Genomic DNA, 16,873 nt, shown 5'->3' with positions numbered 1-16,873 from the left:
CAATGAGGCTGGGGTACAGGTGGCAGCAGCACAGCTTTGTCCCTGTGTCCCCCCAGCAGCTCGGTGCTGGGAAGGACGAGGCTGCAGCCAGGCACTGCCCTGGGATGGATGGGGACAGGGACCAAGGAATGGGAGCAGAAATGCCACAAGCCCATGGCAGGAGGGTAGGCTGGGGACATGGGGATATGAAAACCCAAACCCTATCTGTGTCCCCACCTTCAACTACGCAACCCCCAAGGCTGGGATGGACACAGCAGCCCTTCCTTGCATTCAGACCCACAAAACACCAGCAGCTCAGTGCCTTTGGGATGGGGCTGTTGGCTCACTCCCCCTTTGGGGACAGGATCCTCGGGGTGTCCAAGCATCTGAAAATCCCCTCCTCCCCGCCACGCATCCTGAGACACATCGGGACACATCAGTCCTCCGCTCCCACAGCCGGAGGTGTTGGAGCCTGCAGGGACCCAACCCAGCACCAAAGGAGCCCAGGGGACTGGGGACATGGTGCTGGGGACCCCTGGCACCGCCTGTCCTCCCCTCTGGCCACATCCCCCTGTCCTGCCGGGGCTGCAGCAGGACCCCGTGTGATGGAGCAGGGGACGGACGCCTCGCTGGGTGGGAAGCATCTGCAGCAGCACCCACCCATTGTGCCAGGGGAAATCCTGCAGCCTGCTGGGGTGGGCAGGGGACTGAGGACCGCCGTCAGCCTCAGCACGGGGCTCAGGCTCCGAGGGAATTATTGGTGATGAAGGCAAAGCCAAGGGGCAGCCGGGTGCCCCCCACAGGGAGCAGCTCTCCCGGGTGCACGGATGGGTGCTGGAATTCACCAGCTCTCTTCCCCCCCCACCCCGGGCCGCTCCCTTCGTGGCACACATGGAGGCACTGACCTCAAATAACTTGGAAATGATCAGGATGGACCCCCAGAGAAGCACCAGAAGCCTGACTCACAAATCAAAGCGTTGTTTAAACACCGCAACACGTTTGCCTTTGATTTTGTTTAGTTTCAGCAAAAACTTTTACTTCTCCCTCTCCAGGTGAGCCCCTGCAGCTGGGAGTCTCCATACACCGAATTTCAGATTCACCAGCTACAAAACACACCAGCGTTTGCAGCTCAGCAAAAAAACAGCCTGACCCCAACTCACAATTGGCCTTTTTCTCTCCAGATCACCCCCTTCCCTTGCTCCAAACAGCTCCATGGGGTTTGCACCCAGTGACCCGTTTTGCAAATAGCCTGTGTCCCCCGGGGGCTGTGCCACCCCAGGAGCTGTGCCCCAGGTGCCAGCTCCACGGCACCACCGACTTTTCTCCTGGAAATGGGGCAGGCAGAGGGAGGGAAGGTCATCTTTGTAACCTCTCACAAATTGTCTCCAAAAGGCGATGGCAACAACCTGCTCCCTGCAGGCTCTTTGCTGTCCCGTGCCCTGCGGCGTGGGCACAGCACCTCGTTCAACCAAATAAATTGGGAAAGGAAAAGTGCCCTGCACAGCTCTGCAAAGCAAAGCTGCTCAGGCATGAGCATGGCTGTTTCCAGCAAAAAGGCAGAAAGCACATAACTAAACCTGGATGAAAAGGGGAAAACAGGCACACACGCAGCTGAGCCCACCCAGCTCTGCTCCGTGCCTACCTCCCCGTGCAGCAAGCCCTGCACCTTCATTAGCCCCCCGAGTTAATCAACACGGCAAAATTAAAACAAGCCTGACAATACAGAGCAAAGAGGAATTAATTCCACAAACCTCATTAGCGCTGGAGCTGACTCAACGTCCAAATCCTCTGCCACAATCCAAATAACAGGCACCCACACAGCAAGCCAAGAAATTCTTCCGAAGGCAAGGGGAGAGCTCGCTGCTCCGCTGCCACCAGTTGAGCTCCAGGCTTGGCCTTTTCTTTCTTTTCTTTCTTTCTTTTTTTTTTTTTTTTTTTTCTTTTTAATTCCCTCCTCTCTATTTTCTGTCCCCTTTCTCTTTCCGGTTAAACGTCAACTTCCAGTCCCGCGGGGAGGGCAGGCAGCCGGTGGGCTGACATAGCTCTGCTGGGATTCCCGTGCCCCCCCAGCTGAAAAATTGGCTCCGTTCTCCCCTCGCTGCTGCCCTTTGGTCCCGGGGGTGCTCGCAGAGAGGCTGGGGAGGGGGGAGCGGAGGTGGGAGCCGCGCTAGTGAGATCCGTGCCCAGGTGAGGACGAGCTTTATCCCAGCTGGGGCGGGAGGGGGGCCGTGACTCAGTGGTTGGCATTCCTCCGCGTCTCGCACACCTGTACGGGCAGGCACAGCCCGTGCAGCCGCCCCGGACCCTCCCTCCCGTGCGCACCAGCACCATCCTGCAGGAAAAGGGCTGAGCAGGCAGCGGGCAGGGAGCCTGGCCGCACCGCCAGCCCCAGGGAAGGCTTTTTCTGTCCCACAGCTGCCTTTTCGTTTAGGGGCTGGGGTCTGTCTGGGCTCAGAGCTGCTCACAGCAGCCCCGCGTGGTGCTGAGCGCACGGGAGCAGAGCTGAGGCTCTGTGCTAGCTCCCTGATCACCCTGCAAGCTGCATCCCATTTGACTTCACTACCAACAATAGCAAAAGACAGGCAAAAAAAAAGCCGATCGCAGTCATAAATTTGATGTTTCCTGTCTGTCTTGGAGTTTAAAAGTATTATCGGGGTGCTTTGGGCCTCTCATTTTTAACACAGCATCACGGTGGCTGCTGGTTGACTCCGCAACGACGGTGACTGAGCATCGAATGAAATGAAAGCAAGGAACCGGATTCCTTTCACTGCAAGAAATATGAAGCTTGAGTAAATATGAGCAAATGGATTAGTCCCCAGGAAAAAAGGAGGATGTGCTCGTTTCATGAAAAATCACAGCAAACAGGAAACGGGAAGGGGGGCAACCGAGGGTGGCACAGGCAGCGTCACTCTGCTATTGCCCAGTTTCTGAGCGCTCAGCTTTGCAATCTCACCCTTAAACTCACCCTTTTGGAGATGCCTTTTCCCAGATTAAAACAAATAAATCTGCAGATTAAGGGCTTTCCTTTCGCTTGCTTTGTTTTGAACCACAACAAACATTCGCTGCAACACCACAGCTGGGGCTCTGATGCTTCAGACGTGGCAGCAGCCGATGGCAGGGGGCAGATCAGGCCCGGTGGGGCTGGGGGAGCCCCGGGAGCAGCAGCAGCACAGGTTTATGCTGTTGCATGTAGATGAAAGCTGGGTTTGGTTCCTGCAGCTGGAGGGCAGCAAGATGTGTCTGCTCACAGCCCCTGGCTCTCTGCTCCCGTCCACCAGCTGTGCCCAGCTCCTGGCAGCCTCTGCAGTTCTCCTCCCTTTGTGCTGCAGTAAGCCGTGCTGCCAGGCACTGGAGGTAAAACGTGCAATTGTTTTATCTGACCGGCCTCCTTCTGCACCCGAGGTGGAGGATGCTCACGCTGGCTCCTGGAAGGAGTCTCTGGAGTCACCGACAGCCACCCTTATAGCTCCCACTGGATTATTGCTCTCCCTGCTGGGGCTACCAGTCCAAGTGCCAATTGCTGATAACTACAAGTGATTTGGGGGTTAATTCTCTCGTACAGAACATTTCTTCTCCCTGTCCTGCTACCACAGTGCATCCAGAGGCAGCTCTGGGGCCTTCTCCAGATCCACTGAGCTGTTACAGCCAACATCCTACTGCTGAAACACAGGCACTCCCTCTCTGAATTCTGTACACACACATACATACACTGATAAAAGAAAAACAGACTTTTTTTGATTGCAATACTATCCTGTTCACTGTATTGGCAATATCCTTTAGACTATCTGGCAATCTAAGGAATGCTTAATAGCATTATTAGCGTGCACATAATTTATTACACTAAAGTAGGCTTAATATAATTATCTAGGTAATTAAAAGCACAGGATGAAGCCCTCCCGGGTGCTCTTCCTCAGCGTTTTCCCTAGGACAGCCTTCACCGTGCGTGTCCTTTGCTGTGCAATGGATGCCCCCTGCCATAAACACACACATAAAGGGAAATCTCTGTGCTGGGCACCAGAAACGCGTTTGTCCCTGGGATGTACGGGCAGCAAGAGATAAGAGAGCTGCCACAACACAAGAAGTAAAGGATCCAGGACAAAATTTCAACATGCAACAATGGCAACATCCACCCAGAGAAAGCGGGACCCTCCACTCTGGCTTCTCATCCAGCAGCCCAAGGCTGAAAACACCCCAGGATTACATTTGAAAGATTCCCTGGGATTTCTCCTTTTCTCCCAGTTTGTGTTGGCCAGCACTGTGTAAGACAGCGATGCGTGGGTGAGGCGCTGTAAGGAGCCAGCCAGCACAAACCAGGAGCGAAGAGGGACGGTCACCTTCCGTCACGTTACACCAGGACTGCAACAGGCCGCGTGGCGACGAGGGGTTGGAAGCAGCAGCGACCACCTCGTAACAACACTCTGACAGGCAGGCCCACGGCTTTGTTTGCTTCCTAACGCCGGCTCACACAAAGATGGCAGAGGACAGACAGACAGACGCCTTTCTACGTGAAAAGGCAAAACCTTTTCTTGTGAGATCCTGATGCTTGGCTGTTTACTGGCAACCGAAGGCATGAGCCCAGCCCCAGCCAAAGACTGGCTTCAAATAAACAAAGGCTGAAATGTTGGAGCCGCCAGTGTCCATGGCACTCGCCTGGAACAAAAGGAAGGAAGCTGAATATAAACGCTGAGAGGAACAGAGGTGCACGACAAGGCTAAGAGGTGGGAAACTGTGCTGCAAAATTGATGCCTAAACACCAGAGGCTGGTGTAAACACGCACCAAAAGGAGAGGAGACTCCGGTGGCTCTTGCTTCTCAACAGCAATGTGTTTATTTTACTGTTAGAGAGAGCCCTGCTGTAAAACAGCTCTCTCTGAAGGTCAGAGCCCTGTGCTCTCCTGGATTCACGTCTTTGTGGGATTGAGCAGCCCATGCTCCTTTGGGAGCTGCATGGGCACACTGCAAAGGGCCTCTATTCGAGGGGGCTTTGCAGAAAACTACCTGTGTGTGTGTGTCTGTGTGTGTTGTTTTTTTCCCTCTCCCCTGCACCGATGCAGAGCTGGAAAGGAGCTCGTGCAGGTGGCGGCTGGCTGGGCGCCTGCTGAAGCCTTCACCTCCGCGCTGCTCGCATCAACTGGATCCTCGGCAAAGCCCTGGCATAGCCCAAAGCCTCGGTAAGAACTTTTTTTTTTTTAAAGCCTCAGTAAATAACTCTCTTAAAACAGACAGCGCAGCAGCAGTCCAACTAAAACATAGCTTCAGGTGCTCGCATTTCAGTTCGAGGTGGGGCTGGCAAGGGCTGCCCCTCCCCACCTGCTCCTTCAGTCAGCACCAAGCCAGACGCAAACCAAAGCAAATCCTTCACAAAAAGCCCTCCCCACAACAGCATCAAAGGAGGATGGGTCTTTAAATCACAATAAGCAAAGAGGAAAGAAAATCAACACCTCAGGGCATGGAGGTGGGAGAAAAGGCTTCAGAAGGGAGGGTGAAAGCAGAGCCAAGCCTGCCAAGAAGGACTTGGCCACGGAGCTCTCCTCCCTCCTCAGAGCAGCCCGGGACGGCGGGCAGACACCAGCGTGGAGTTTCAGCTAAGAAACCCACTCAGGTTGGGAAATACCTGTGCTTAAAGGCGGTAAGCAGAAGACCTGTGGTTTTCTAGGAGCGTTAGCCTTCAGTTCTCAGCGGAGTAATGAGAGTGGGACCAGTTTTAGTCTCCTGGGTACGATTAGGCTCCTCTGGGGAGAAGCAGCAAGACTTTCAGTAGCTGGAAGCGCAGCCTGAGCAATAATTATTGAAGCAGCATAAAGAATCTTTTAGCCATTTACATTGTAATTTTGCTTTAGCGGAGCTCAGACATGGCTCAAAGCTGTTTAAAACACTTGCATTTAAACAGCCCAGCACTCTTCAGCCCTCTGGAGATCAGCAGCAGTGACACAGACACTTTGGTGTTTGGTATGAGCACAAACAGATTTATAACAAGCAAGTTAGTTGAAGCTCCTGTTTTAGGACTTACGACAGTGGCTGTCAGAGGCCAGGAAAGAGGAGGGTTTTTGTCAGGACATTACTTCTGCAAACCTGAAGCTCCCTCCACCTTTTTCATGGACTGGCTGACCACAAGCTACCAACCTGTATGTCCTACCCACAGAAATAGCAGAGGTTTTTTTTCCTAGAACTGTGTCTTCCAAGCTGCGTCTGTATATTACTTCCGATAGTAGCACGCAGGATAAACAAGAGCAAGGAGCTATTGTACGAGCTGGAAGGTTGTTACACAATGGTTGGCATTTCTACCTCAGCTTTTTGGAAAGGAGAGAGGAGGGGGGAAAAAAAAAAAAAAGAAAAAAAAAAAGAAAAAAAATAGAAGCCATTCATGCTTCAAGTTAGCTTTCTCTACTGCAGATAACAAACACTCAGTCATGAGATGGAGCTGGCAGATGCCCCGTACTGCCAGGTCTCTTGCAGAGCCGGGTACTTGAGGAGTTTGAAAACTGTTGCTCCAGGTGCCTCCCTGCCACCTCTGTGCAGCTTGCCTCAGCACTACTCAGGAGCCAGGTTTAGGAAGTCTCTCCCTTAACCTCTTCGGGAATATCAAGCCCTACTGATGAGCAGTTGTAGGGCATTGTCAGCCCCTGCCTGCCTCGGCAAGGTGGGAGTGAAACGAGCAGCTCTGACCACAAAGCACGCAAAGAAAGCCAGAAGTCTGGAACAACAGAGCAAGAAGGAAGAGGGTGCATGGAAAGAGGAAGGGTGGGGTGCCAGGATGTCAGATATGAATAAGATACTTGCACTTAAACAATGTTCGGTAGCTTCTGTAGTTAAATGATTCATCCCCCCAAACACTTCAGCATTTGCCTTGTGTCAGGTGCCAAGAAAGAGGCTGGAGCCCAGCTTCAAATTCACAGCAGCTGGCAACGCTTTTCTCTCAAGTCCTTCTCCTCCTGCAAACTTATTCCCTGGGTGCATGTGGAGCTGCATGCTGGTACCTGGTAGCGGCTTTCAGAAAGAAATTCGCACACTTTCCCCAGCTACTTTTCGTGATACAATACAGCATGCAGAGATACAAGTGCTGACATGTTTAACTAGGTGAATAATATTTCCCTGTAATCAAGCTAAGTCATCTAGCACAGTTACTTCAGGTTAGGATCAAGAATGACTTTTACTGCATTATCAGTCACATTCCATTGTTTACTTGCAAGGAATACAGTTTTTCCAAGTTACTAATGAAATTGAGAAAGCAAGCAAGGAAAAAAATCAGGAACAAGTTTCACATCACAGCAGTGTAAGCAGTCTAAAAAAGATTGCATCTGCAGGGTTTTGTGCGTGGTTTTTTTTGTTTGTTTTTTTTGTCTGTCAGGAAACAGCAACCACCTCTGATCCAGCATTACAAGGACCTGTAAGGCATTAGGCAAAGGATAACCAGTTGTTATAGAAAAAGTCTTTTCCATTAAAGCTTACATTCATGTTTAGGCTTAATCTGCTAGGTCAGGTACCTCAATGTAGTCTGACTCTCCAACTTTGCGTTTACCACCAGATAGTTATTAAACAGAGAATGGATGCACAAGAGTGGCCGGTACCTCTGGTACTAGGCTGCACTTCGGGTATGGGAACATGGGAACACACCCCAGCAAGGTATTTAATCTCACCCAGCTTCAGACAGACTTGCTCATGGTATACAAGGACATTCATTAGAGGAGTGTTTGTTGTTGTAGAAGCCCAGACACACCTCCCACTCCTATTCATAGGATTAAACTAATTGCAGTGATCATTCTGCTGCCCAGTTTGCCATTAATCTATAGGCTAAAAAAACTGCAGCAGCTGGGGCCCTTTTTTTTTTTTTTTTACTGCTGTATCTTCATCCACATACCGATCAGCAGAACTTTAAAATGTTTAAACCATACAGGCTTTAAATAGGCTGGAATTGTACAAGACATTCTAGACAGAAGACTTTACAGGGCTGCAAGGCTATCTAACAGCTTGGATTTCCCACCAAAAATAAATCCTTGGCCTTTAAAAGAAACACCCCAAAACTGTGAACTCTCCTCAAGACAAAGGAAGAAACACCTTCAACACTTGAGGTGGAAATTGCCAGCTTCTGCCAGCTTCAGCCAGAGTACTCTAAGTCCCAAAAGAGAAGACTCTTATTTATCTTCCTGAAGTCTCCGTAGACGCAAGATTTAAATCAGAAGTGACATAAGGTATATAAAAACCTGAAAAAGCAACATCAAATTCTAAGAACCTCACACTTTTACTGATCTAGCAATCGTATCTTCTATCACTGCTTATGCATTAGGAAAAACAAAAACAAAACAACCAGGCTTTAAGTAGGAGTTTTACTTAAAAAAAAAAAAAAAAAAAAAAAAAAAACAGAAAACAGTAAAACTATCAAATCTGAAAAATCACAGTGTAAGAATTAAAGACTATTTAAATAACATGGAGAGACCACTGCAAAGGAAAGAAATCTGCAGCAGCAGCTTTTTCTCTGAAGAAGCAGAACCATTCAAATTATCTATCCCACTTACCTCAGAACAGCAAGCAAAATGCTTCATTTGCTGCTGAGCTCCTCTTTAGGAGGCTGGCCTCTGTAGATGGAAATTTTACAGAAAAGCACAGCTGCTAGTACTTGAAGGTAAGTTCAACTTTAAGGTGCTGGAGCAGATGTGAAAGAATACCATTAAGAACAGCTGAGTTACCAGCTATTTCAGGACATCCTCTATAACAAAAGTATCTCCAATCAAAATAATTTTAATGCCCCATTTTTTTCCTTCAGTGTTTGATATTTCAAAAACAAACGAACAGTAATGTGACTCTACTCCATCTCTCATGGAACCATGACATACTTGCCTAATGCTATCTGTAACCTAAGGTGTAACAAATGGATAATTTATTCTCCATCACTGACATGAGAAATGCAGACACACGTAAGACACCAGTTTTTAAAGACTTTCCATTTTTATAATAACTTTTTTGCAACACAAGTAAGAAGATTTATACAATAAAAATTTCAACTGAAAAATACTTTTTCACAACAGTGGAGCAAGCAGTGCCATGTGTGCACTTCAGGGTACAACACTACTACAAAGACAAGATCACAGTCAAGTTCAAGTTCAGATACTCTCTGATTATCTGCTGTCCGATCTCACTCCATGGCAATGGAACGGTTTTCTGCACAGGTCTTTACAAATGAGCTCACAAATCAAACCTCTACAGCTTACGGCTTCTGCATAGAAATCTCCATCCTGGATGGATGGTATCATGACAATTTCAGTAGTTACCTCAATATTTCAGCTATTTAACACATGATCACTAAGATCTACACAGATATGCACATAGGTACAGATAGATGTCAGTACTATAACAAGGAGTGAGCCTACATTCATAGATGTAGACTGATCCTTAAGTCTCTGCTACACATTTGAAGATGGACACTGACCAATTGTCTCTGCTCTACTTCCCTTGAAGCTGAATTAGTGCACATGAGGGAGGTACGTTTTACAAGCAGCAGCCTTTGAGGATGACCTGGAATACACAAGGGTAATCTGATATTCCATCACCACTTTTTTCTTTTTTTTTTTTTTTACACCAGACTCTCAAGTAGGGTAAGAACCTAATGCAGTAATTTAATAAGCTAACTTTTACAAGCTGACTTTACATACAACCTTCCTCCAAGCACAACACACAGACTGGTTCTTCCCGCAGCAAGAAAAGACAGAGGCATTTTCGGCAGAGGTCCATTCCTGTGGGCACACAGCTGGCATGCCTGCTCCTGCCCCCATTCTTTCAAATGGGAACTGTGGTCTGTTTCAAAGAATCTTGTCATCTTTTACCAAAGGCGAAAGCTACCCCTCCCTTTCGAGAACAATAGCTTCAATGACAATCAGTCCGAAAATCCAGGCCCGGCATGCTAGTCACTGCTTTGCCTTTTTCACAATGGTGCCAACAGCTGATATGACCGTAGTTTTGGATCCACTCGCACTGGTTGTCACTGTGACAACGCCTGGCAGCGTTGCAGTAGTGGTGAGGATGGTGGGCTGAGCTATCGTTGTTACAGGGATGGCTGAGTCCCACTTGCTCTTCCTCTTCTGTGCGTCTGTGAGTTGGATCAAGCAAACAAGGATTAGCATTGTGTTAAAGGTCACACCAATCCTGTTGTAACAGCCTGTCTTGTCAACTCTTAAAGCACCACTGCTTCACTCAACAGCTTTCCCTCACATTAATGTCAGCATACACTGCCAGTAAGTGTTGTGGAGGAAAGGTGACTTTATGCCTCAAGGGTCAAAGTAAAACTGTACACATGAACTCCAGCAAAATGGGAGACAGTTGACTCTGACAGTAAAGACATCAGCAGATTTCTTGACCAACTAATAAACCTCTTCACCATCTAATCCATCCCCAGGCTTTCACTGCAGAAGGACAGTCATGATATAGGGGCTAGAGGAAAGCTAGTCCGTTAATCCCTGGAAGAAATACTGTCTTGTATTATATACGCAGTCAACAAGTAAGTTTTAGGGTTCCCAGGAAGCATTAACCCCAGCCCTACTACAGCTTAATAGGTACAGTTACAACTTGTCTTTACCTCCCACTGTGGTACTGGCTGTTGTAGTTGTTGTAGAGGCAGCACTTGTTGTTGTGCCCTTCTTAGTGCCAGTCACAAACTCAATCTGGGAAGGGAGACAAAAAAAATAAGAGAAATTGGAAAAGATAAAAGTGAAATGTTAATATTATAGTTTTTGTTTGTTAAAAAAAAAAAAAAAAAACACCTCTCTGTTTTTAAAGACCAGCTTTAGTGCCACATGAAACACTGGTCTCAGAGCTGACTGCCATGCAGGAAGTAAGACACAGTCCTGAGGTCAAAGCGTGAAGTCATGATGGTTGAGGATCCCTGTGTCCCAGATCTTAAGTCAGGTATGACAACATTTGTTAACTGGCATAAGCAGAGAAATCTGCCAACTCAGAAAGGAGAGATCCTGGTATTACAGTATGTATATTTATAGGCAGAAATCCCTGTGCTTTTTTCTTTAAGAAACGTGCAGAACAAGCCCCTACCTGCATGATTTACTGTAACTGCATCATAGCAGGAAACCTAGCAACAAGACCTACAACAGCATGCAAGCTCATATTTTCAAAACTGCAGATATGGGCAAGGAAAGAATCAGATACCTGGGTTGCTGTGCAAAAAAACAAAACAAGTAGCAAGATACAGCACGCACTGCAAGAAAAAAATACCTTCACATACTGAATATTGGAGGAGTGTTCTGCAAGGTTAGAAGGCAGTCTCTGACTTTAGACCGTTCTCGACTGCCAGCCACTAGCTAAAAAGGCAACACCACTCTGGGACAGGAATAAAAAGCTCCTCTGTGTTCTTTTTTGGGGGAGATACAGAACAACGTACATTTTGTGACAAGCCCAGACGCTCCCAGTTAAAGTTAAAATATGCTCAACGTTTCTGGAAATTAGAAGCAAGAAGGCAATATCAAAGAGAAAAGAAAGTAAATATTGTCTCACAGTGAGATATGGCGAAGAAATCAAGCTATGCTAGGCTATGTCACCAGGCAAAATGTCATAGATTAAGACAAAAAAGCTGTACTTGAAGCAGTATCTTGCCTGTATCTGGCTTACTGCATACCATTTTATGAGCTCTGGCTTAAAAATACTGACAAAACAGCAGCAAAAACAGGGGGATAAACAGCCTAGATAAATGGACCTATAAGGAAGGGCAAACAACTTTATTTGTTCAGTCGAGGAAAAAAAAAGACATGTGAGAAGAACAAACTAGGGAAAATGGGAATTATTAGTACAGAATGTAGTTCACAAAAATAACAGCAAAGGAACAAAATGAAATTTAGCAGGGAAACAAACAAAAAAAAAATCCCCACATCTCAGTCCTCTTTTGATTTTGCACAGCTACCTTTGTGCGCTCCTTCTTGGCCTTCTCCAATTTGTCCATCTCAATCTTCTGGGCTTTTGCTGAGAAAGAACAGAAGTTACAAGAAGCACTGGAAACGGTAAAAAGCCATAACTATCTTGCTCACACACTTCCCATCACAAGCAATCAAAAACTTCAAACTGTGTACAAAAAAAGCATTATTGCACTAAATTAATGATTTAAGATGAAAACATTGAAGAACCAATTTCAATGAAAGGGCTTTCCAGACTGATGAAGCATCAATAACATTGAGGCACATCCAACCGGAATGATGTAGTTAAAAAGCAGCATGTGATACTTTTCATTTATAAAGAAGGTAAAGACTCCAGTGCAGTTAATTAACTACAAAACACAAAGAACTAAGTTAGGACAGGAGAAAAAAAATGGAATTACCTAGTGCCTCATAATACGAATCCTCTGACCAGCCATGAGGATCGAACATATCCTAAAGATGAAAAAAATCATATTAGGTCTATTTCCACATATATGCAAGCTCCAGCTCAAAATATTATATATGTTGCTATTCACTGATGATGTTCATTACTGATTATTTCTTGTATGACAGTGACACAAAGATTACTTCAGATTTTCTTTTACGGGTGAATGTACTGTTGTAAAAGAATAAACAGCCTTGAAATTAAAAGGATGCTGAGATAAGATACACATTCTTCTGCTGTTCAGCTTCTATTCCCCCCAGGAGTACACACTTCAGCAATTTTCATTCACTAAAATGAAGTTGGAGACACTGAGGCTCAATACCACGTGAAAATGTTCATTTCAATGTAGAGAATCAGACAAAAGTTCCTTACAGGGCCTCTAAACAAGAAGGGTAAAGAAAGCCAGATATAAGAGCTCACAGCCCTGTATCATCTTTCACCTTGACAGACAAAATTACTGCACCTCACCTTTGGATAATTTGTACCAAGTTCATCAATAGAACAGAACTGGATCAGCTTTTCATAGATGCTGCAAAGGAAAGACCAGAAATTACTTAAAAGCTCGCTCATTCTTCTAAACTGAAGTGCTTCAGATTTGTTAGTAAAAAGAAATTGTCACCTCTTCACACTAAGAGTAAAATCAGCACCTGTGCTGCTGTGCTTGCTGTGATGGATGTGGCATGCCATTAACCACATTATTTCCCACTTCTTTCCAGTCCATCTCCCAGCTCCCGCAGCAGACACATTTTCTAAAATATTTAATCCAAAGCCTCTACGTTTACATACCTAACTGCTATGCTAACCTAGTTGCTGCTTCATAGAGCACCAAAGAAGAGTTTTAAGAGTTCTACCATTTCAGTTACTGTCAAATTATGCCTTTCTCAATTTTGTAAGCAATAGCAACTTACAAAAGTCCTGCAACTGCTCCAAGCAAGAAGAAAATCCTTGAATTTTGCTGTGTGGTGCTTTGGCCTCACAGGAAAAGATGGTAGCTCACCTGGGGTTGCGGAATTCCTTCTTCCTTTGGATGATGTAGTTCATATCCATGCCCTCTTTTATTTTCCTCTCATACAGCTTTTGAATTTTATCCTAAGGGAGCAAGATTACAGGGTGAGACAATACAAAAAGGATGAGTGTTCCAGCTGACTATCAAAGCATACATGTGGAAACAAGACAACTGAACCAGTGACCTCGCACTGAGCAAGGATTCCACCTCTACCCTAAGGCCAGGCAGATCGGTTAGTACAGACACTTCCTGCTTTAAGGTCTGACAGCATCTTCTCCATGAACCACCCGCGTGGGTACAGCAATTGATCTTTGCACTTTCTGAAGTCTCCAGTGATTAAAGATTTGCATTTGAGACAGAAGATTTGCATTTGAGGCAGCAGTATATGCTCCTTGCCCTCAGAAGGGGAGCAGAAGGCAGCTCCAGCATGGACACGTGAATTCCAGGAGGGTTCTCCCTCAACATACAGTGACCATCCCACCTCCCTCCAGTCTGCCACGCACCTGAAGACAAGCTGCTGGGCTGCACTGGGCAGAAGTCAAGGCTCATGGCTATGCCTGGGTGACAGATGGGCCACATTCTGCTGGAGAACTAAAACTAAGCCAGCCCACTGGACAACATGATCAGCAGGTACTGCTGGTGGTGAATGCCAGCAGCCAAACACTCTTAGGAACGATCCACTTTAAATTTCTCCTGAGAACATTTTTGTGAAGCGACAAGTCCCTAAGATATGAAAGATATCTCAGCTGACTCAGGTGGGAACAAGCAGTCTACCTATCGAGAAGGCTGAACAATTTAAGGTAACCATGATTATTTTTTCCTCCTCCTTCAGCAAGGTAGAAGGCCTTAGGCGTATTTTTTACTCTGGTGATGCTGAAGTGGAAACTTTTGGATGGAACACATACTTTAGCAGGATTCACAGAAGACCAAAGGCTAGGACTTCAATCTTTCAAGATGCCAGAGGTGAGTCAGTTTTCCTGTGTTGCTTCCACATAAGTCACTTATTGTCTCCCTCTGTATGGGCAGTCAACTCAAATACAAAACTATTTTCCAAGGGTTCACTGACATCTGAATAAAAGTACTTACCTAATATTTCATCAACTTTTTTTAAAAAAGCTTTGCAAAATAGTTTTCATGAGGTCCTCACAAAATTAGCAACAGTCTTCACATGCAATATACACACCATTAAGTTTGAAGGAACAACTACAAAAAGGAGGTTAATTTGGGGAGTTGAAGCGATTGATTAAACGTCCCCTTTTGTGACCTGTTCACATTCATAATGTCCATAGATGGGGAACTACTGGGTCACCTTATAACAAGGAATATTCCTCTTGGCCAAGATACAGTTTATTAGACAAATAGCTAACAGAATAAAACAGTGTATCAACAGTAAAAGCCTAGAATGTTTTGAATCTGAAGAACAATCCCATCTCCTTGCTCAAAGTGCTCTAAGATGTGGTTTGACCCGCTAACAGAGGACAGCTTCTCTCCTTTGATTTAACACAGTGAACTGCTGTCAAAGGTGAATAGAATCTGCTTTATTCTGCCTATTCGCTCAAGCTCTGTGCATTCCTCAGATCTAACACACTAATTCTCTGATGTCAGAACAACAGAACCCTCCTACAGCATAAAAGGGCGAATGGGTGTGCCCAGGTACAATAAGCGGAGGAGAAGAAAGTGTGGCATGGTGATTCAGAATGACTCACCATCCAGATCACATTAGTACCTTACTTTATAGAGCACTCCAGAAGTGATTCTTTACTTGTACTTTTACTAGGCAGATAACTGCAGTTACTGCAGTAATAACTACTCAAGCGAATGGTAGAAAACAGCAGCCACTGCTCTTTCATTTGTCCTCCAGCAGAGATGGGAAAACAGAGCAGAAGGTGCTCCTCCACTTCTCCTGGGAATAAATGTTGTTATACATAGAAGCCTACAGAATTCCTCTCAGACCAGAAGTCGAGGTCTGCCAATGGAAGGTAGCTTCAGCTCTTTTCTTCTGCTCTACAGCAGATGACATTCCTCAATATTCAGTTAAGAGACAGCGTTGGCAAACAGCCCCATAGCAGCTCACAGTTTGGCCAGGTGTTAAACAGCATGCCGTCAACAAATGCTCACACCAACTCCTCTGTGCACGCTGCAAGCTGGGTACATGAAATATTCCAAATGGACACGATATCATTCCTGCTTCAACTCAGAGCCAGAGCCTCAGTACCTTAGTACCATTTATTTTTTGTATTTTTTTTGTGATTTTTTTTCATCCAATTGATGAAAAATAGTCTTACATCACAAGGCAGAGCAGAGACGATCATGGAAGCAGACTGTGACAAAGTTCTAGACTGATTAAAAGTTGGTTATTGCAATTATTTGGGCGTGTACCAGTGAAAACATGCATTTGTTTTTTTTTTTGCTGCCTCTAGGTTACTAGCATTCCCTCTAAATGTTTATCATCTAGTGAGATGTAGGTGGAGAAGGAATCTTATCAATGCTGCCTCAACTATTCCAGTTAGGGGATTCTCAGACCCATGTAGAAAAACAATCATTTGTTCTCTCCTACAGAGCTGAATTTGCTGAGGTAAGAGGATAGCAGCCTTCACAGTAAACATTGCTTCTGTATCACTGGTGGGGCTGAGAGCCATTTTAAAGTATAAGAGGTGCACACAGACTGTGGAAAACAGTTTTAAGTTAATTTGGGATTCCTAAACTAGAATTTCTGTAAAATTTAAAACATAAATAGTGTACACAAACTCAATGTTTTAGAAATTCAGCTTTAATACTGGGTTTTTGACTTGTGGAAGGACACTAGGAGTTCCCAAATATCCCCCTCGCTACTGAAATAGAAGCCTTTTAAGAAAATAATGGAAGAGAGGCCTTATACCAACCTGCAAGTGGTTAGAACATCTGCCAGGAGGCTCAGGAGGGATTTTGATTTCATCTGGAGACATGTTCCGCACTCTCTCTGAAAAAGAAGCTGTGGAGAGCAAACCAGGAATGAGTTCTGGCAACAGCAAAGGATATTTAAGCAATGTAATCGTTTTATGCCCTTGCTGGTATGACTCTATCAGTTAGATACAGTGTGTAAAGGCAACAGGAATGATGTCAACTGGTACTCGTGTCATTTTCAAGGTGCTGAGCAGCAACCAACTAACCTAAAGGTTAAGTCATTGGCAAAATGATGGGATGCTTGCTTTATTACTGTTTACCTTCTACTGTGGCTGTGTCTCAACCAGGCTTAGTTCTATTTTAAGGTGTCTCTTTACTCCAGAGGGGAGCTGGGATATACAAAAACAGCCCCTACTCTAGCTACAATTGTTGGGATCCTCAAAGGCAAAGGATCTGCAGAGGAAAGTATGCTTGGGGAATTTTCCTCTATCACCCTGCATTGTGCACAACATAACAAGCTCTTCACTACACTCCAGGTCTTCCATATACAATTTAAAGTCTTGTTCTGAGCACCTCAGATAACCTGGAGCATGATGAAACTGGTGAAAGGACACTTGGAGAGAAACAGACTGTGCCTGTGGAGGATCACGGG

The 16,873-nt window shown here is 45.7% G+C and overlaps 1 protein-coding gene and 2 long non-coding RNA genes across 4 annotated transcripts in view; 2 read left to right on the top strand and 1 right to left on the bottom strand.

The window, feature by feature from the left end:
• The first annotated feature begins 1,735 nt into the window (after positions 1–1,735).
• Positions 1,736–2,989, top strand: LOC311420833. The gene is made up of 2 exons (XR_014684564.1): positions 1,736–2,166; positions 2,664–2,989. It is a non-coding gene; the product is annotated as an uncharacterized lncRNA (long non-coding RNA).
• A 1,247-nt stretch (positions 2,990–4,236) lies between these two features.
• The window catches only part of LOC311420831, a 21,528-nt gene continuing 8,891 nt past the window's right edge, over positions 4,237–16,873 (top strand). Inside the window, exon 1 of the long non-coding RNA XR_014684561.1 lies at positions 4,237–5,149. This is a non-coding gene — a long non-coding RNA (uncharacterized lncRNA). The remainder of the gene's footprint in view (positions 5,150–16,873) is intronic.
• SAP30BP (SAP30 binding protein) overlaps positions 8,903–16,873 on the bottom strand; it is a 31,820-nt gene continuing 23,849 nt past the window's right edge. For both annotated transcript variants that reach the window (XM_084492101.1, XM_084492102.1), the window contains 7 exons: positions 16,221–16,309; positions 13,330–13,421; positions 12,801–12,861; positions 12,289–12,340; positions 11,878–11,936; positions 10,546–10,630; positions 8,903–10,059 (listed from right to left, as the gene is read on the bottom strand). In XM_084492101.1, coding sequence (XP_084348227.1) covers positions 9,878–10,059; positions 10,546–10,630; positions 11,878–11,936; positions 12,289–12,340; positions 12,801–12,861; positions 13,330–13,421; positions 16,221–16,309 — 620 coding nt within the window. In that variant the 3' untranslated portion in view covers positions 8,903–9,877. The remainder of the gene's footprint in view (positions 10,060–10,545; positions 10,631–11,877; positions 11,937–12,288; positions 12,341–12,800; positions 12,862–13,329; positions 13,422–16,220; positions 16,310–16,873) is intronic.

This window comes from Aythya ferina, assembly GCF_964211825.1.
Source record: "Aythya ferina genome assembly, chromosome: 18".
NCBI classification, from domain to species: domain Eukaryota; kingdom Metazoa; phylum Chordata; class Aves; order Anseriformes; family Anatidae; genus Aythya; species Aythya ferina.
Note: the sequence above shows the minus strand (reverse complement) of the source record. Positions and strands in the feature narration are given on the sequence as shown.